Source organism: Chelonoidis abingdonii, chromosome 9 (genome assembly GCF_003597395.2).
Source record: "Chelonoidis abingdonii isolate Lonesome George chromosome 9, CheloAbing_2.0, whole genome shotgun sequence".
Classification (NCBI taxonomy): Eukaryota; Metazoa; Chordata; order Testudines; family Testudinidae; genus Chelonoidis; species Chelonoidis abingdonii.
This window is the reverse complement of record NC_133777.1, coordinates 73,951,345-73,972,753: the sequence shown is the minus strand read 5'-3', so window position 1 is coordinate 73,972,753 and position 21,409 is coordinate 73,951,345. Positions and strand designations below refer to the sequence as shown.

At 45.4% G+C, this 21,409-nt stretch overlaps 2 protein-coding genes across 2 annotated transcripts in view; both read right to left on the bottom strand.

Annotated features, from left to right (window-relative positions):
- The window catches only part of SV2B (synaptic vesicle glycoprotein 2B), a 769,788-nt gene that overhangs the window by 117,600 nt on the left and 630,779 nt on the right, over window positions 1–21,409 (bottom strand). The window lies entirely within an intron of this gene.
- ST8SIA2 (ST8 alpha-N-acetyl-neuraminide alpha-2,8-sialyltransferase 2) overlaps window positions 8,699–21,409 on the bottom strand; it is a 41,015-nt gene continuing 28,304 nt past the window's right edge. The window contains exon 6 of the mRNA XM_032783007.2: window positions 8,699–12,127. Within this exon, the coding sequence (XP_032638898.1) occupies window positions 11,842–12,127 (286 nt within the window). The 3' untranslated portion in view covers window positions 8,699–11,841. The remainder of the gene's footprint in view (window positions 12,128–21,409) is intronic.

The window sequence follows — 21,409 nt, the reverse complement described above, 5'->3', positions numbered from 1 at the left end:
AAAAATCAAACACCATCAACAATTTCTCTTAACGCTGATGAAGGCAAGCAAATCACTAGTGGAAAAAATTACCGTAATCAACCACAAGCCTCATGATTCTAAAAGTCAGGCAGAATAAAGCAAGAGGAAGTACAGAAATCAACTTTCCTCACATAATAAAGACAGATTATCTCTTGCCCGGGTACGGCTATAGGGGATAAGACCGTTAGTCAGGCCCAACTTGGCCTTGGTGGAATCCCGATGCTGACTGTTTCCGATCCACTTTCCTCTCCCTAAGTCTTTCAAATCCTCCTTGAGGAACTCCTGCTCATGATTTTCCAGGTGGACGAGGGAGCTGACTGGCTGTATTCGATCTTCCTCCTTCCGTTTTTTAAAGAAAATGGGCAACATAGCCTTTTCCATGATCCGACCTCCCCAATAGCCATGAGTTTGCCAAAGATAATGGCCTATAGGACCTGCCAATCACATCCGCCCAACTCCTTTTATCACCCTCAGGATGCAGTGCAATCCGTCCCCATGGACATTGTCATCTATTTCTAAATATCTGAACCACTTCTTTCTGCCACAGAGGCTGGTCACCTCCTCCCCATGCGTGCTTCCAGAGCAGTATGGAAGCTGCTGGGAGCTGACCTGTTTGTGAAACAGAGGCAAAACGAAATAATGGATCATTAGCTCTTCCACACTCTGTCACTAGTTCTCCCCTCAATTCCCGTAGGGCCACATTTCTTGATTTTCTCTTGTTGCCTAACATACTAAAGAAGCTTTTCTTGTTACTCTAATTTGATATCTCGCAACTCATGTGATCCTTCTGATTTCACTCAGAGACCCCACTTCATGCCTGAGCAATATCTCTTATACTCTCTCTTGGTCATTGTCCAGATCTTCCACTTCTTAGTAAGATCTTTTGTTTTATAATGTTACAGAATCAGCAAGATTTCACTGGTAAGTGCGACAATGAGAGCACCAGCGGTTGCCTTGCCATAAATTTACTATTCCCTGTCTCCACCATCGGATGTTTCCGCACACACTCAATAGATTCTCTTTAAAAACAACCAGCCCATCCGTGACCCTTGTCCCCTCTATTTATTCGCCCAGGGGAATCTTGGCCCATACGGTCCTGAAGGGAGTCAAAGTACTTCCTCTGAAGTTCAGGGTCTGAATCTGCTGCTCTCCTTTCGTTCCTTGGTCAGGATCCTGAACTCAATCATATTCATGGGCACTCCTCCGGTATCCTATCCACTTTTGCTTCCCCTGCTAATTCTCCCCCCGTTTGTGAGCTGCAGGCAAAGAAGAGCTCTGCCCTAGTTGTTCTCTAGCACTTGCGCTAGAAATGCCCTACACTTCTCAAAAACTCCTGGATTGTCTGTGCATCACTGGTATAAACTCTCCCAGCAGATATCAGGGTTATTGAAGTCTCCCATGAGAACCAGGGCCTGTGATTCTAGGAACTTCTGTTATTGCTGGAAGAAACCTCATCACCTCCATCCTCCTGGTCTATAGCAATTCCAACACGACATCACCCTGTGGCTCACCACTTTAAACTTAATCCAGAGACTCTCAGTTCCTGCAGTTCATACCCAGCTCTGAGCAGTTATACCGTCTCTTCATACAAAATGCAACTCCCCACCTTTGCCCTGCCTATTCTTCCTGAACATTATATTCCACCGACAGTGCTCCAGTCATGTGAGTTAATCACCAAAATCTCTGTATTCCAATCATCATAATTCCTTGACTTTGCCAAGACTTCCAGTCTCCCTGCTTGTTTCCACGCTTCTTGCATTTGTGTATAGACCTTAGAGATAACTCACTGATCGTCCTGCTTTCCAGTACAGCAGAGTCTCCCCTCTTGCACTCTCCTACTTGTGCTTCTCCTGGTATCCCACTTCCCACTACCCCAGGGCTTTGGTTTCCCTTCTCCTGTGAACTTAGTTTAAAGCCCTCCTCTTCGTTGCAAAAACTCTCCTCCTCTTTGTTAGTGGATCCCGTCTCTGCCTACACTTCTTGGAACCCATCCACCATCCTGTCCTTTAGAGCCAGTGTTTCCAAACTTGGGACACTGCTGTGTTAGGGAAAGCCTCTGGCGGGCCGGGCCCGTTTGTTTACCTGCGCGTCTGCAGGTCCACCTGACCGCAGCTCCAACTGGCCGCGGTTTGTGCTCCATATGCAATCCCCTGCTCAAAGCAGGACCAACCCCCAACTAAATCATCCTCCCAGCCAGGTTTTGTTCAAGCTTGGTGCCTTAAAACCTCTAAGGATGAGAGATTCCACCCAGGGCTGGCTCTACATCTCTACCATTTTTCCTGCCCCAAGCCAAAAAAAAAAAAGAAAAAAAGCCCAAACTGCCGAAGCAAAAAGGCGCCCGGACCGTGCCACCCCAAGAATGGATGGCATGCCGTCCCTTAGCATGTGCCACTCCAGGCATGTGCTTCCTATGCTGGTGCCTGGAGCCATCGTGGAACTGGCCCTGATTCCACCACCTCCCTAGCTAATCCATTCCGTGCTTCACCACCCTCCTAGTGAAAGAGCGTTTCCTAATATCCTGGGTCCTTTTTGGAACCCCACTTCAGGAAAGAGAAGACTGCTATCAAATCCCCCCCTCACTCTTCTCTTCTGCAGACTAAATAACCCCAGTTCCCTAAGCCTGTCCTCATAAATCATGTGCCCCAGCCCCCTAATCATTTTTGTTGCCCTCCGCTGGACTCTCTCCAATTTGTTCACATCCCCTCTATAGTGGGGGGACCAAAACTGGACACAGTACTCCAGGTGTGGCCTCACCAGTGCCAAATAGAGGGGAGATAATCACTTCCCTCAATCTGCTGGCAATGCTCCTACTAATACAGCCCAATATGCCATTGGTCTTTTTCCTGGTATGATTTACTGTCGAATAACTATCAATTTTAATCTCTTCTAGCCCTTCCTTTTGACTTAACTCTTCTACCCACATTTTAACCCTAAAAGCGTAAGTGAGTTTTTTGTGTCAGGCTACATTTTGTCTGCTTAAATCACAACATTCAATTGCTCAGTTATCTTGTGTGTGCTGTTTCCCTTGACTTAAGCCCAAAATGTCAGATCTAACATTTCATTCTTAAATTGATATGTTTTTCTCCATGAGCAATACAAAGATATCATAAGAGATGCACTACATGCAATTCATAGTGCTTGAACTTGAACTAATTCTAACTTTTTAAGCTTCAACCCGGATGCAGAGCTAAAGGCTTGACAGCCACAATCTAGGACTCGACTTATTATCACTTTAAACAGCATCATCAGCACTGCCTTATCTGCTCCCCAATTAATCCCAGCAATACATTAAAGTAGATTAATCTTATCTTCTGTTTGTCTGTAATATTTTCTATATGGCCCTCTCTTTAATTTTTTTTTCTAGAGATGACCATTCCTTTTGTTTTAATGCTTGGGGATTTAAATTTACAATCATCTCCCCACCCTGAGACCTCCCTGAGGGCTTCATTGGTTTCTTTCTCCAGTCACTTTAATTCTCATGCGTTTAACCATATAGCACAATCATCTGCAAATAAGATAATACCCATTCTGGTCTTTACACTTTTTGGGAGATCATTTATCATAATGTTAAACAAGGTAGGATTGACAACACTCCATTGAGGAATGTCATTGACAATATTGTAGATACCTGATAAGACTTTCCTTATTCTAACCTGTATGCTTCTCTCACTCAAAAAACCCCCCAACTAACCAAAAACCAACCAACCAGCCTTAGTCACCAAAACATTCTTCCTTTTATCCCGACCTTGACCAACTTATACAAACCCTCCCTTCATGACATATCACATGCTTTTTCAATGTCCACAAACCCCACACAGTTATATACTCTTTGTTCCTCATACTTTTTTGTATTCCTGTTTCTAATTTTACAGTATGATCAGTCATGGATCTCCTTCCCCTAAAACCACTTTGCACATTATTTAAGATGTCATTTTTTCCAACTATGCAACTAGCCTCTCATTTATCATTCTCATTTCATAACTTTACCCACACAAGATATGATAAACAATTGGTCTATAAGCATCAATTCTCATAAGTAACTTGGCTGGCTTCCTTATTGGTACTATCACCAGATGCTTCCATGCTACTGGTATTACTTCTTCTCATATATTATTATATAATTTTAATAAAATCCTGAAACTCCCTGCAGGTCAGCATTCAAGAAAGCATTATATTACATATACTGTCTTTACTTGGGGCTGTGTTTTTATTTTTGTCTAACTTTTCTGAGTTCCTGCATATTGAAGTTTTCGTTCAGTATCTCATCATCATTTCTCCAACCATTTAAGATCTCAGTTTTCTTGATCAAATTTTCTCCTCCCCACCCCCTGAAAATCTGTACTTTGATTCTTCTCCATACTAACTTTCCAGAACACTTCTGCTAGGATTTCTGCCTTTCTTTTGTTAGAATGTATAACTCGATCCTCTTCAATAGGATCAGGGCTAAACATGCTTGTTATGAATGTTCTATTCATTTTCCTAACTTGCTTATAAATCTCTGAACCTTGGTATCTGTTTTTAATTTTCCCATAATACTCCTTTCAACTCTTGTTTAGTCCTCTTATTAATTTTGTGCCACTGCCTTTCTTCTTTCATATTTTGTCCAGTCCTCACTGTTCATGCCAGTTTAGCTTTTCTATATGCCTTATTTCTTCTTAAATTACAATCTCGTATTCCACCACAGAACTGGGTTTCTGATTTTAGGGCAATTTGTTACCTTATGAAAAGCTACTTTGGCTGCTGCCACAACTCCCTTTATCGTGCTATCACTAAATTCCTCTACATTAATCACTTTCATACTTATTACTCAGGCATTCATCACACATACGTCTGAAGATCTCCCAATCAGTCCTTTTAAAATTCCAAGTAAGAGTACCTCCAGTGTCTTCAATATTACCCTTGCCTTGGTACATAAATGTAGGGAAATGATCACTACTCATTCCCTCTTCCTAGTTAATTTACCAGTTACATTTACTAGCTATATTGCTTGTTGCAATTCCCAGTGCCAAATGGGAACAGGAACCCAGTAACTGAGCTAAACCTTGTTGGTTCGCTGTTATTTAGTATTCCCAGATTGTGTTCATCAATAAACTTTTCCAAACATTTGCTATTGCTCCAATTTCCCACTTTCCCATAACTCATTGTGGCTACTCAAATCTCCACATATAATATATGGACCTTTTACTTCTCTAGTGAGCTCTTTTAATTTTGAGCACTCCAAATCTTTATAGGTCCTTAAAGTAGTGTTTTTATTCTGCATTGGAATCTCTATAGTAGTGTACTCAAAACTGAGTTTCTTTACATTTATTTCAACATTAATTTATAAAGGAAAATAAGTTCTTTCTCTATCATATCTGACAGTACCATATCTTGGAAAAGTTGTCTTTTAAAGTTCCATTAAATATGTTTCCAGTATACATTATAACATCAGGCTTGTCCTTCATTTCAAAAAGAGTCTTCTTTAGTTCCTGACCATGTGGTATTAAGTGTCACACATTCCCACAATTTCTTTTAGCACTATATTAGTTAAACTGCAGTATTGCCCTCACACAAAATTGCATTAACATGCAAATACTTTCCTGCAGCTTTTATTATCTGTATTCTTTCTGTTTGTGAAGTGCAGTTGATTACTTCTACCCTAAATGCTACAAATTCCACCTTGTCTACAAATAAGTCTTCCCCAACTGCTCTTATATTATTTACCATATTCTTTATAGCATTGTGTTGTAGCCATGGTTCCTTCCCCTTATTGGTTTTCTCCTCCATCCCCATCTGTCACTTTGAATGCCCTTTAGCAGCTTCTGCATAAGATATCTTGTTGGTAATCCTGGTTCTTTGCATCTTCCTAGCCTGTTTAGCTACCATGAATCCTCCATAAGCTACTGTTCTTATCCCCACAGGTTCATATGAATGCTCCTCTACACATTTACCATATCTTGTGTTTCCCTTTATACACATCTGTCACATGGCCAAATTTTGGGCACTTGTAGCATCTCAAAGGTTGAGGAATGTATGGGTTAGTCCAAAATATAGGCTATCCTAGCTTTACCCCATCAGGTAAAACCCTTCCTCCAAGTGTTATTTGCACACCTGTTGATGGTTTATTCTCTCCCACCTCCTACTAATTAATTGCTTGATGAATAGCACCTGGACCCACCTATACCTTTTTAAATTTTATCCTCCATCATTTCCAGTGGGACCCCATATATTACCCCACTTGTTTCTGTCAGAAATTTTTGGGGCTGGCATTGCATTTTTATTTTCCCCAAGAATTTTAGTTTGAAGCAGTTTCTCAGCCTGCTCCTCACCAGTACACTCCACTAATAAACCTCCACCCTGTAATATTCCAGCTCTTGATATAGCCCTAACATTTTCCTAATCCATTTAGCTATTTGCAAAGGATTAATGTCACCTATCTCCACTTCCTTACCCAGCAATTTGACAATTGCAATATTTTGGCATTCTGCCCTACTCTTTGTTCCCCATTCCCTACTTCTTCTGATATTTCTCATCTTTTTCCTACTTTGCACTCATTCTTCATTCCTAGCTTCTTCTTCCTCATTTTCTAGAGTGACTTCTGTAATATTCAGCCTATTTTTTTCTTCAGCCCTCCAACTCCTGTCTCCCCAGCCCTTCTCCCACTTGGCAGGGGCAGGCCTTTAGCACAACCATCTGCTAAGGCTTACAAACTTTTCCCACCACAGCAGTTAATTCTCAGCTCTGTTTATATAGTCCTTCCTTAACTCCTTCCCCTGAAACCTCCCTAACACCAGCTAGGGCCAATTATCACTTGGTTGCTAGGTCACAGGCCAGGCTGAGCCCAGCTTGCCTTAAAGGGCCAGGCAGCCTGTGATAGAGACCAACATGCCTGAGAGAAAGACAAATATATGGAGAGGGCAAAGCTCTTTGGGGTACTGCATCCAAATCCTGCAGTCCTTGTCTGAGACACAGATGACAGAGGAAACGGGAGCCATGAAGTATGGAAAAAGAGGAAAAATCAGCAAGACACACAATAATGTTCATGATACAACACCCATCCACATGGCTTTGGCTGATGACACACCATTACACCATGAAATGGTCTGGCTGCACAGTCTTGCTTGTAGACCAGTGCATCTTCCACCACTCCCCCATCTTGCAGTGACTAGCACGGGGCGCAGTGTTAGCTGGAATCCTGCACGGCTGGCATGCCAGAGTCCGCTTTAAGGGTGCCTGGATAACTCAAGTGAGTAGTTAAATGATATGGAGCCTTTCATCTCTGTACCACAAATTCAAATCCAGCCTAGGTCAGTAGCACTCAAAACTTGTTACCATTTGCTGGCCTTTTGGCAGTCTATGTAAAAGCATTTTGATGGTGTGAGTTCAATTCCAAGTACCGAAAGATCAAGGTCAGAAAACCACCACCTCAGCTGGCTTTGATTGGCTGTCTTGTGGGGCATCAACTCAGACACCAAGGACTGGAACGATTATAGAGCACTAAGTCCCCTTTCATTGCTAGAGGTCAGGGCTGGGATAGCTTTTGCCTTGTGCTGCTGCACTCGTGGTGACTGAGAACTTGCTGCTCCAGCACTATGAGGTTGGCACCATTCACTAATACCATGCGAGAGTATTTCTTTTGTACCATTAAGGCCCTGCTCCATCTACACTGGGAGACTGTCTCATTATTAAGAGTTGATCTCAGCAATTAACCCCATGGCTGAGAAATGGTGTCACTTCTAGTGCAGGTGAAACCAACAATCAACTGAGCTTTCTGTAACAGTGCTGACAATGGTTTAGTCCTGGCTACACAAGCAGTGTGTTAAATTGCTTTTATATGCGATGATAGAGGTCTATAAAAATCATAACTAGTATAGAAAGTAAATACGGAAGTGTTATTTACTCCTTCTCATAACACTAGAACTCGGGGCCACCAAATGAAATGAATAGGCAGCAGGTTTAAAACAAACAAAAAGAAGTATTTTTTCACACAACGCAAAGAGCCACCAGTTCCATTTCCTAGCATAGAGACGTGTAACAAACCCTTCACTATGCACTTGCCACTTCCGTTCCGTTTTAGCAGCTGTTCTGGGTTTTTTATTTTGGTCTGTAGAAAGTGTGTTCACTTTTACACTAGCCATAGTAAAAAAAACCCACTCCAGGTTATTACAGAAAATGCTGGTACAAGTTGCAGAGAGGTTTGAAATGTCCTTTTTCATGGGGCGGGGGCGAGATGAGAGATAAAAGGGGGCCAGACCCACATATGGAACCAGACAGAGATGGAGAGCAAGAGAGAAAAAGGGAAAAGACAGCCAGGAGTAGAATGCGAGCGCATGCCAGCCTGTGTGGGAAGCTGCTGCTGTCATTTGGGAGGTTATTAAGGACATTCATCGTGCAACACACGTGCCTGGATTCCCATCTGAGCAGCATCAATAAACTTTTTGTTTCATTCTCTTTGGAAGAGGAGCCTTAATTAGGCATGAAGAAATTTATCAAGCAGCAGCCTCCTGGAGCAGGTTGGTCCCAGTGACATCTGGTGTGATGGCTTCCTGCGCAGTTCCAAGCAGCAGCAGCAAGAATTTATTAAGACCCACGCCCCCACACCCCATTTGACTGAGAAATCCAAACTGCATCCATCTAATAGCAGCCATTGCAGAGGGGAAGGCAAATGTGAAACTCAGTCGTTCCCATATCATCTAACAAAAAGCCAACCTGCTGTATTGGCTTGTCTAGGCTCAGATGCTGGGTCAGTGCTGGGGTGTTATTGTGCCAGTTGGCCTAGCCCTTTAGGTAAAGCAGGGATGGTAACAGAGGTTTTCAGTGAGTTTTTCAACTCATTGGCTACCGCTGTCCATTGGAGCTGGCCCGGCAACTGTTCAGATGTCATGTGAGAGCTGCCTAGAGGGGGCAAGATCCTGAGTAATGTTTCCCAGGATGGGGCTTTAGGGCCAAACCTAGTAAAGCCAATGGGAGTCTTTCCAGATCCTTTTGTGCACACAAATAACTTATAACTGGCAGAACCTAGATATGATTGTTGCAGGTGATTATTGTGTAAAGCAGAGTCATTGTTTTAAACCACTAAACCTGATCCCACTGAAGAGAATGGGGAGATTTGCCATGGAGTAAATATGAGCAGAATTTCACCCCTGGTTTAATGCATTTTGTTTCAAGAGTGAATGGCTGGGGTCCATTCCAGGAGCAGCAGTGTCACGGGGCTACTCTGCCTGATGAGTCGCTTTGTGTACAACTGGCATGTGCTTTGATTCAACCAAACAGCAAGCTCAGGAGCTGTTACATGTGGACCAGGAAAACAAAAATGCATTTTGTTTTTTTTAAAAAGCCCCCTGTTATGTAATGCCCTTGGCTAGACCTCTTGAGGCTTTGCAGGTGTTTTAAAATATCTCACAGGAAGACCTTTACGTAATAGCCACACCTCCCTTTTAGCAAGGCAAGCGATCACTTTCCCTTCCAAGACCCTCATCTCCACCGCAAGGAAACCAGGCTGTGTTACTGCCACAGACATGGCACAGACAAGGGTGCCAGGTATGGCACTGCAGCTTTTTATTTTCTAATCAGTTTAAAAATAAAAATCACACCATTTATTTTATTTCTGAAAAAAGAGATGGTAACAGCAATCGATACCTGGCCTCGGGCCACTCGCTGAAGGTAAGGAGCTGAGGTTCAGAATCCGTGGCTTCACCTTTAGCCACCACGGCCTCCTAGCTGGGCATAAATGGCGGAGGAGATGGTCTGTCTTGAATGACCATTCATTACTCAGTTGGGTAAAGCCTCTCATGATCATAAAACAGATTTGGTTTTTGATGTTGCTTTCTTTTTAATTTCTTCCCATCTCTCAAAAAATACAAGTAATTATATTAAGGTACAAGGTAGGATGTATACTCAGAATATCAAGATGAATTTAAAAATCTGGGCCTAAAAATAAAAAAAGGGATATAATTTCCTTGGGTTAGGAAGGAACTTCTCCTACAGGCAGGTTAATCCATAATGGCTACCTGCACCTTAATGTGAATCAGGTCGAACACTAATTAGTAGACTAGACAGTCTTACAGGCATGGCAATTTTTTGTTCATAAACATGACATAGTTTTATCTTTTAAAAGTTATGGAGGCCGGCACTCAGATTTCACAGGGACAATGTCAAGTAGTTTAACCCCACGATGTAGGCATGTAGATAACAAAAAACCTAATACAAACAGGAACTCTTTCACAATTAAAGACAAAATTCTGTAATGCCCTTTGTTACTGTTGTAGTTGAAATTAAACCTTCTGTATTCTTTGTACCCCAAACCAACTGCTTTCTGCTGCCAAAGGAGAGTTAGGAAAGGAAACTGGAATAGAAATGGGAAGTGAAATTGACTAACCAGATCAATCTAGTCTCACTGACAAACAAACAAATAAAAAAAGTGGAAAGCAAACTTGTTTTTTTAAGAACGACGTCACTCATTTTACTGTAAGCAGTAATAGTAACGCAGGGAAGGGACTGATTTATTTAAACTATGGGTGAAATTCACCCGTGTGCAGAGGGCCAGCTTGATAGCTATATACAGTAGCACTTAAGTCCTACCTAAGTCTTCAAAATAAAGATTAGCTGGGTCTTAAGTAGTCCACAGGTGGTTCTCTGCTCAGACATGAATGTCACTTGTATGATTTAATGTTGACAGGGTCCTTTTAAACCCTCACTTTTGAGCTTTCTACTTAGATGAGACTTAGGCCCATTATGAATTTTGGAGTAGGAAGGAGAAACGGCTGTTTAACAGGTAGTGATTGGGAACCAAGAGTTACAATGTGCTTATGGTTTTCATGAGCTCTGGCAGATGCTGGGTCCCTTTGACTCCAGCACAGTGTAAGACTTAGCACTGACTGCACTGGTTTGCCCACTTGGTACGTTCCAGAGGTTTTGCTTTTTCTCTTAGTTGTGTAGGAGAAGAATTAAAAAACAAACACAGCGTCCTTCTGAGACCATCAGCCCAGTCTGATCTTCACTAGCCCCTGTGTTGTCTCCTGCTCCTGGAACTCCTTTGACAGCAAACATCATTCAAATCAGCCTGCCTTTGAGACCCCCCTCTGGTGTCTCCTGGAGTCAGTCACTAGGGTGAGTCTCACGCTGCATCTCAAGGGCTCTGTCCAGAGTCCAGTGGTCTTTCCAAACAGGCTGCTCTGATTGCAGCATCCTTCTCACCAAACCACGTGGGATAGATCTGAACTGGTGACCATCTGGATGATGTCGTGGGCCATTCACCGGGAGGCAGTAAGGTAGCTCTGCTGCAGAGAAGGGACCACGGCGCTCTGCTGCATGTCTCAGTTCCTGTCCAGTCACTCAGGCAACCTCTCAGCTGTTTAGCCACAAACAAAAGCTCCCTCCCCGCTCCCCCCACAACCCCATTATTAGCACTAAGCCAAGAATACTGAGAAGTGCCAGTACCTGGGTTCTTGGCCAAATAGACCCTAACTACCCACCTTGGACCGGTCACACACATGGCCTAATGTTTATCCATCACCCTCAAGCACTCTGAAGAACGAAGGTGACCTTCAAGCATTTTTGACGTTGTAGAACTATCTTCTTTCTGAGCCTAACCAGCCCCAGGCAAAGCCTCGAGCCCAGGCAGCAGCTTCTGACTCTCCTGTAACTTGTCTGTCACCGAACACCAAACAGTTATAATACTCAGGTCAATATATATAGGCACCACGTATATATATTTTTGTCACTGTTCTGCACGTTAACAAAGAAAACCAACCCCACTAGCCACTGCTCAGCCTTTCCTCCCACTCCCCCTTTCTCCCACGGGTGTATAGCCTGCAGGAACGTGAGCCACAGAAGCCTGTCTTACGTGGCCCCACCGCACACTCCGACAGTCAGTTTCAAGGCTCCTTGCTGGTGCAGCGTCTTTAGGGCTTTGAACTCCAAGGGCATGGTGTGAGGGCTGGCCTGGGAGGTGTAGCCATACTTCAGGCTGTCATAGTAGTGGTATTTGACCGGGTTCTGGTTCTGATCCCGGGGAAAAGGCCAGAAGCCATAGAGATAGATCCTGTTGCAGAAGCGGGTGGCCAGGGTGTACATGAGCAGGCCAGTGGTTGGTCGTTTTATGTGCACTTTGTTTGTTAGCCAGTACCTGGAAAGGGAGAGAAAACCAAATCCTGTTATTCGAGCTATAGCGAGACTCAGGCCATGGCTAGACTACGCGCCGTATCGGCGCGTTAAAATCGATTGCTCGGGGATCGATATATCGCGTCTAATCTAGACGGGATATATCGATCCCTGAGCGCGCTTATATCGATTCCGGAACTCCACCAACCCCAACGGAGTTCCGGAATCAACATGGCGAGCCGCGAACATCGATCCCGCGCGGTGAGGACGGGTGAGTAAATCGATTTTAGATATTCGACTTCAGCTACGTTATTCGCGTAGCTGAAATTACGTATCTAAAATCGATTTTACCCCGTAGTGTAGACCAGCTCTCACTGTGCACAGCCTACCTGTCACATACTCTCCCCTTCCCTTCCTCTGCCCAAGCTACATCAAAGACAGATTCAATAGTGAGAGATGGCTGATTGATGTAGCAGTTCTGCTGGCCAAGAAATAACTACTGCTGGATTTTCTTCATGACTGAGCAGCTGTCTCTCTGTCTAGGAACTGACAACACACTTGTCACTGTGGTATCTGAGTACTTTACCTCTCTTCAATCCCTTATTAAAAAAAAATCTCTTACAGTAGTGTCCCACAATATTTCAGTCCATAATCATCTTCCTTACAGCAGAGAAGACCAATACTATAGACAGGTCAAGTAGTCTCTGTCAACCTCTCGGAACACACACTCACATGTAGATTAGATAGGCAGCTCATCGTTATCACTGATGCATGATATCTTGACTCTCTAGTAACTGTAACGGGGTTGTGAACATTTTTTAATTTGAATAACGGGTCGCCAAGGTGAAAAGCTGGAGAAACACTGAACTGTAGACTATTAAAGCCAGTGCTCACCTCTGTGGTCCCTTGTCAGAACATACCACAGCATTTTGGAGTAACCATGCATACAGCACTACTGTTACAGCAGTGCTTTGGGGCCAGCACTGTTGAATACTATATTATTCTTCATGAAGGATGACAGAGAAGATGGGTGGAAGTTGCATCCTGTTGCAATGGGTCAAATTACAACAGAAGCCCTGTTGAAAGTGGTAGCGTTTTGGGCTGTGACTAGAAAATTCTGCAGCTATATTGTATTTGCACAATGGATATTGCTTGCTCCTGGAGTTTGACAGCACAGAGCATCTGCCTGCTTTCCTGAGCAGTGAGCACTGTGAAAGGAATGTCATCAAAAGGATGGGGGGGGGGGTGGAAAATCTCCCCAAAGTGTATCCCTACCGAATCACACATGTTCTACAGCTGACATCCCTGGCTGCAGACAGTGCCCACAGCTGCTGCTCTCCTGTGATCATGCTTGGCTTTCACTTCCCCAGCATGTTTAAACACCCGCCATGGGGTATGTTCACTTTAGATGCCCATGGATTATGTGTAACTGGGATTTCAAAGAGCCTAGTTTCAGGTGAGTCCCTCTGCAAGGCTAATGGGGCTTTTGATAGGAGATGCAGAGCAGGGTTTGGCAGCTCTGTGCAGCATTTCTGGAAGGTCGCTCAGCATTCTGAACTTCGATTTTGCTCTCTCCAGTCCCCCTCCATAGTGCAGGCCCTTACACTTGTGTGCATTCCCACTGGCTTCTGTGGGACTCCTTGCAGGTGTCCACTCAGCTGAATCCTTGTGCAGGATCTGAGCCTCACCCCTGCAAATTAGCTTTGCAGAGGAGCCATGAACATTTAGCAGCCCAGGTATAAAACCTACTTGTCTGCCTTCTACTAGATGGGGAAAAAAATGACACTTCCCGAGTGAGCTGGTGAGTAGAATTTTGTAAGTGTGGCTAATATGGAGTAGAACCCTCAGGGCATGCTGGGAACACAGTCCTGCTTTCCTGTAGGTTAGCGGTGGTGACTGCTGGCGGCTAAGCATTCACATCACCTGCTACCTGAGCGCCTGTGGCTATGGCAAAGCACTCTGCTGTGATCTTTCTGGTAAGATGGTGCTCCTTGGAATGTGCTCATCTGCGCATCAGACAGCATCTGAGAGGGGTGATGCTTCCAGGGTCTGACAGGGAAAGAAACATGGCGAGGGGCATTGTGCGGCTGCCTAGCCCTGCTCAGAGGTACTGTCCCTGCAGCTTCAGCCTGGCCCCATATGTCGCAGTAAGAGAAAAGCAAATGTTGCTATTGTAAAGCAGCACAGGGTCATTCTACAGGTGGGCACGAAACAGCTGTGCCTGTGTATTTTACACGGCAGCCCAGAGGGCAGCCATTAGACTGGTACAGCCAGTGAGAGAAATGGTCTGTTATTACAGCCATTTAATACTGAGAAGCCAGGGAAAGTCATTCAGCAGGGAAGTTACTGTAATCCAGCTACACTGGAGATACCCATAAAGCCAAATTCATCTGTTCACACTGGTGGAGTTACACCAGGGATGAATTTATGCAAGGAAGTTTAACAGCCTCAAAATTCTCTCTACTACGGCTGCTGGTCTAGCACTGGCATCTTAACAGTATCTTATACTGTGCCACACCTAGGGTTGTCATATGATCCCACAAAGCAGAATACTGGCTGCATCACAACCTATCAGAGGTTTTTTTCCAGGGGTTGTTTGTTTATAGATCCCAAGAAACCTATGAATGGACCACAGCCTTGGTAAACTTCCCCTGCAAAAGATGGGACGCCTGAAATTATACCCAATGTCCCAGTCATAGGGACAGCTGAACCTTGAAGGGTATGTCTACCTGCAGTCAGAGATGTGACTGCAGGACATGGAGATGTAGCTGAGCTTGCTTTGATCTAGGTAGCTTGAATGACAACAGCAGTGAAGCCATGGCAGCATGGGCTGTCCAAGCCAGCCCAGGACCCTGGGTGTGTCCTCCAACAGCTAGTCAGTGCGGCCATGCCTTCACTGCTGTTATCAGGCAAGCTAGCTAGATCCATGCTAGCTCAGGAAAATCAACACGTGCGGAAGTCCCACTTCTGACTGCAGTGTAGACAGACTCGATCTGTCTCCACTACAAAACAAACCCAACGGCAGCACATCTGAGCACCCAGGTCAACTGACTCGGGTCTACGGGGCTCGTGCTACTGGGCTAAAATTAGCAGTGTCGATATTCTCACACAGGCTAGAGCCTGGGGTCTGACACCTTCCCCCTTGCTGGGTTTCGGAGCCCAGGCCCAAGCCCGAGCTGGAATGTCTACGCTCTATTTTCAGCCCTATAGCTTGAGCTCCACAAGCTGGAGCTAGTTGACCCCAGGCTTGGAGACTTGCTGCTATGAGGTTCTTTTTGCATTGTGGCTATACCATAAGGCAGTGTTTCCCAAACTTGGGATGCCACTTGTGTAGGGAAAGCCCCTGGAGGCCGGGCCAGTTTGTTTACCTGCCACATCTGCAGGTTTGGCTAATTGCGGCTCCCACTGGCTGTGGTTCACTGCTCCAGGCCAATGGGAGCTGCTGGAAGTGGCACGGGCCAAGGGATGTACTGGATTGCAGATAGGAAATTCTGACCCCGAACACTGAGCCTGACCCTCTGGCTCCAACCCCCTCATGGTCTCAGCCAGAACCAGATTGTTCCAGCCCTTTTACTACTTTACAATTATCAGGTGGTGATTGGAAGCAGCAGCGCCCATCCTCTGAAGTACTTCTGGGTGGCACATGGGAAAAATATTTCCCCTTTTCAATGTCCAGGGACCTGCTGGTGCCAGGAGGCAAAGGTGCCTGCTGCCTTAGTGCTGAAGAGTTGGGATGAGGTGGGAGGGAGGGAGGCTCCAACTTGGGGCCCTTCTGGAGACAGAGAAGAAGATGGATGTGCTAAAAGGAATGAGCTCAAGGATTGAAAAGCGCTCAAGCTACGACGCCAGCTGGACTGTGGTGAATGCATCTCGTCCTCGCTTTGCAGGCACTGAGAGCTCCTCCGGTGACGTCTGGAAAGGACACAGGGGTGCTGTGTAATAAGCAGCTTGTAACAGCAGCTGCGTGAGTTATGCAGGAACAAATCACTCTCTTATCTCTTTCGCTGCTCTGGTCAATTTAGACAGCATCCACATTGCTGGTGCATGTGCTGTCCCCAATTCGGGAGACCAGCTGGGGACTGAAACAAACACTAATTAATTTTGCAAACCCAAATGAGGTTGTCTGGGCGCACATGGGATGCTGTGTCAATAGTACACTTTAATATGCGAGGGCCGAGATTTTAATTAGGAGGCGAGGTAATCTTGAGGAAGGCAGTAATTATTTTTCAAACTGGCTACTCCAATCACCATAACTATTAAGTGTAATGTTTTATGGAAGCAGAAAGCAATTAAAGGAGACAGTTACAAGCAAAGTCTGCAACTTGAGACCTCCCTTCCCTGAGCTATTCGGGCAGCCTGGACTTTCTTCAGAAGGTGGCTGGATGGCATTTATGTAAATAAATCATCAGAGGCGGAAGCAGCCACATAGAGACCGGCTGATGTCGAGGTCGGCCTGGGTGAGTAATAGAAACTGTAATGCCATCAGGCAAAAGCTGCCTGAAACAATTCTTGTACAGGTTCCACAATAGTTACCGATGAAAAACCCTGTTAGATCATCATGTCTGTCCCCTGTAAGGACAGATGCAGCCCCTTATGGCGGACCTGTTCACTATTAAACGGATAATTGATTGTAATAAAAAAGCAATAGCTTCAAGAAATAAAGCCCCAGCAGTCTTGTGTTGGAGGGAGTGATGCTGGTTGGGACCAATTGTTCCTGTGTGGCATTGCTAGAGGCAGGGCCGGCTTTAGGAAGTGTGGGGCCCAATCCAAACAGTTTTGATGGGGCCCCGGCAGGGATGACTAAAAAAACAATAACAACAAAAAAAAAACATGTAAAAAAACACCTGGGGCTTGTACTCACTGGGCAGTGCTCCGAGTCTTCGGCGACACTTCGGCGGCGGGTCCTTCACTTGCTCCAAGTCTTCAGTGGCACTGAAGGACCTGTCGCCAAAGTGCCGAAGACCCAGAGCGAGCGAAGGACCTGCTGCCAAAGTGCCGCCTTAGACTCGGAGCGAGCGAAGGACCCACCACCAAAGTGCCGCTGAAGACCCGAAGTGCCGCCAGGTGAGTAAAAATTAAAAAGGCGCCTCTAGCCAGGGAAGGGATTCTCACTGGGAGCAGGGCCCTCTTGGCACGGGGCCCGATTCGGGGGAATTGGTGGAATAGGCCTAAAGCCGGCCATAGCTAGAGGGACTATCTTTCGTAGGTGACTTAAAACAGAGATTCTGAGCCCTGTGGTCACTGGAAGGTCCCATGGCACTGGTTTTTCCCCAAAAGCAGACCAAATATAACTGCCCCAGTTAGAAGCTGACCAGGACACTGGGCTGATGTCAATTTCCAATTCAATTTCCAGTGCCTGCAGTATTCCTTTTTACCTTGTCTCATAAAATGTTGCATAGCACTGTTAGTGGTTTCAGTCACTTTACTGGTCTGCCAAAATCTCCCCGTACAGCATTACTGTGTGCTGTTCAACTATTGGTATGTTCCACTCCAGAAGTGATTGTATCCCAGCCCTGGAGGAAGTGATCTCTGTGCAGTGCCTCTGTATTGTAAAGTAAGTCCTGTGAGCTTCCAAGATGGGAAACACTCTGTCATTCTCCTTCATGAAACTATAGCCTCCACTAATTATGGTGGTGGTTCCTCCACCCTGCACATCAATAGGATTCACAAGTCTCCCTTACACTCATCTCTGCTTAGCATCACTCTGCATAGAGCCTGCCTGTAATTTGTGTGGAAAAGTTCTGCACAGCCAGACAACACTGTGGGACTGCCAGCTGTTTGTTTCAATAACAGAGAGAGCTGATTTGCAGCTAAACAGCACATCTGATCTCCATGCTGATGGGTCCTACAAAGGCCTGGGTTGTATTGCATGTATCCTTTCAGCTGAACAGAAAAATCCTGTGATAGGAGAATGCCACTGGAGCGAATAAAAGGAACCCAGGTCAGCCAAGAAATCAGGTTACAGGAGCATCCGCTGCTGTTTTTCAGTGATGAAAGGCACAATAAATAAATAAACAAATGTAACCCCAGGCCTTTTTAAACCAACTTATTCATAAAAGTGAGATAAAAAAATCAAACACACTCTTCTGGAGAAGCTGGTCCCTGATTGGTAGAAACATTCTGTAGGTGTGCCCTATATACACCAGTCAGATCAGTGGGTCAGATTCTATTCTCAGTTACATTGGTATAAACCTGGAGTAAATCTATTGCATTACTCCAGACTGATGTTGGTGTAGCTGAGAACAGAATCTAGCCCATTATCTGCCTAGCACGCTGTGGCTGCTATACATAATCAGAATGCACCTAAAATATAGGAACAATCATCTTTCCACCAGGCTAGCATCTGGGAGACCTATTCCGTCTGTCAATCTAGGTTCCTAATCTACCACCCTTAACTACGTAATAACTGAATGCCATATAAAACAATCAATCAAACTTGCATTAGTCACTGTAGAAATGGGACCAGATCCCCTTAACGCCCCTTTAACTTTGGCAGGAATTTGGATTCCAAAGCTGGATCAAGATCTGAATTTTACAGTTGGCCCTAACTGTATAACAAGCCAGATCAACCCCCCGCACTGTGCAGAATTTGGAATCCACAACCACATTCAAAGTGTGTGGCTTAGGCCCATCTCTAATGATGAGACATAAAATCAAGTTGAGGGAAGAGAAGACATCACACAGTGTTTCTTGCCTTGAAAGTAAACAGCTCGGCATTTACTGTATGCAACAGCTGTTATGTGCCATTCAGCTGCTCTCTCTTCATTCAGAATTCAGATCCTTCCTTACAACTCACTCCTTGTGGTCTAACTCTTCCTTTGAAGCTCACCTCAGTCCTTTGCAGTGACAACATGCAACATAAAGAGGAGAGCGAGGGAAAGTGATTCTCAAGAGAGCTATACGCCTGCCTGCCTTTCCCTTGCACTCCACGTGGGGAGACATGTCCCTCTGGGTGTATCCCCCTCCTATTACTTTCCTTTGCCTCTCCACTCCCGCACCCCATCTGTTTCTTTTGTCATGTCTTGGCTTTAACTCCACCTTGTAAGCTGGGACCTCATCTGTAAAGCCCCAGGCTACAGGTGGGAGAGTGCAAACCCTAGGCCCCACTTCAATCCCACTTTAAGTCTTATTTTGAGAACGGCAGCGGTGCACAGACTTTGCGTACGTGCAGCCCCTCTGTAGAGGGATGAATGTCACCATCATTATTATTAATTATTATTTGTGCCGTTGTAGTGCTGAGCAGCCCCAGCCCTGGGCCAGGCCCCATTTGTCCTAGGTCTGTACAAAAGCAGAACACAAGGAAGGTCCCAGCCCCAGAGAGCTCACATGAATCGTATTCATTATTCTGATGCTGGATCTAAAAGGAGACCCCTCCAGTAGGTTCGGGCTAATATTGATTTATCTATTTTTTAACAGAGGGTGTTAATAAAAAGCCAATAAAATTAGAAATGGTCCAGCACCTGGAGGCCATGGTGATGGGTATAGTGACAATGCCAGAACAGACAATGAAATGTGTCCATCAACCTTCTATAAAAATAGTTACACTCAAACCTCCACATACACAGCCAGTTAAATCCCACCACCCTGCTCTTTTCACAAATGTACGTCTCTAACACAAGCTGCTGCTTGGCAATGAGATTATAAGGCTCCTAGGAGCCACTCACAGCTGACTTGTCAGGCAGCTTGCTTGCTTTCCAGCCTGCGAGAGAACCTTTCAGTTCCACATGCCCCTTGCCAGCTTGGTGTTTTTCAGAATCACTCAGAAGTGCTTGTGCATTCCAGGAACCTCATGGCCCCAGGGCTGCCCTGGAGTGCTGGCTGCAGGTGTGATGAAAGATTGAGCCCCATGTTTCTAGGTGGGGCTATTCTTACTCCTAGGTAGAAATACCATTTCAGAACTGCAACAGTCTCCTTCCCTGTGCCCCTCAGGGCAAGATGTTCATGCTACTTTGGCCTCCTGCCTCAGAACCCCATCCAAACCTTAGGGATGCGCAGCTTGTCATGTCTGACTGCATAAAGATGCCCCCTTTGCCTGCTCTGCAAATCATCTGGAATTCTCGATACTCTGCTCCACAGCACAGCCCTAAGGGTGCTCATTTAAAGTGCACTCCTAGCCAGAGAAGTGATGTTTCGGCTGCCATCGCAGAGGACGATAATAACCAGTATTTTACATTTACAACAGTGCCTTTCCTTCCAAGTATCAGAGGGGTAGCCGTGTTAGTCTGGATCTGTAAAAAGTGACAAAGAGTCTTGTGGCACCTTATAGACTAGCAGACGTATTGGAGCATGAGCTTTCGTGGGTGAATACCCACTTCATCAGACGCATGTAGGCATTCACATTTCCTTCCAAAGGATTCCAGTGTGCTTTCTGCGCGACCAGGCAAGATCTTGTTCCAGCCACCACTGAAATGCAGCCTTTTCTGGATGGAAGACAGAAGCTGGTTAGCCGAGCACAGGGAGTGAGGAACTGTAAGGTATCTGGTGGAACCAGAGGAGGAATTTATTTACCATCGCTGGAATATGCTTAAGACACAACTTTCTCTCTCCAAAGAGTGCTAACGGAATCTTTAGGAACTCCAAGTGTCAGGGCTGCTTGGCTGGCAAACAGTCCACAGCTCTTTCTCCTCCACCCTGTCTTGGTGACATTCAGCTCAAGCTGGCTGAAAGCTTACAAGTCCCAAGATGTTCTACCCTCACAGCCAGTTCTGAACATTCCTCAGGAACGGTCACCGCATTCCTGTTATCCTGTGCAGACCCCAGCCCTGCAAGGGTTTAATAACAAACGCAGTCTCAGCTGTGCTCCTGGGCTAGCATAGCCTCAGCGCAGCGATTGTGGTCCCACTGGAAATTCACCCGCCAGCTGATCTCCAGCTTCTTTCCTTCTGCAGTGCCTGTATCCAGCCCTGTGTCCCTGAGGGTGACCTGGAGTCAGGATTGCAATGATGCAGCATTAGTCATTCATTAGCTCTCAGTTTGCAGGCTTGTTCTCTCACTGCTGGACTGATAGGTACGAAAGCCAGAGCGGAGGGCAGGTCAGTCTGTTGCATTCATGGCTGCAGGGCTGATCCTCTTGGTGGGGTAGAGCTGACTCTGTGGCTGTAATTGAATTAACTCCGTTCAGTACCAGCTGCCAGTTCTCCTCATTTCCTCTCATCTCTGCCATTCTCATTACAGATGTGACTAGTCTCGGGAAGAGCCAGCGATTCTGCCTTTCTGCTGCTCACTTCATTGGCTGCGGGTCCTGGCCACGGAAGCCTTTAAGAAGCCCAGTGGCCTCTGCTGTAGCTCTGATCAGTCATGCCACCTG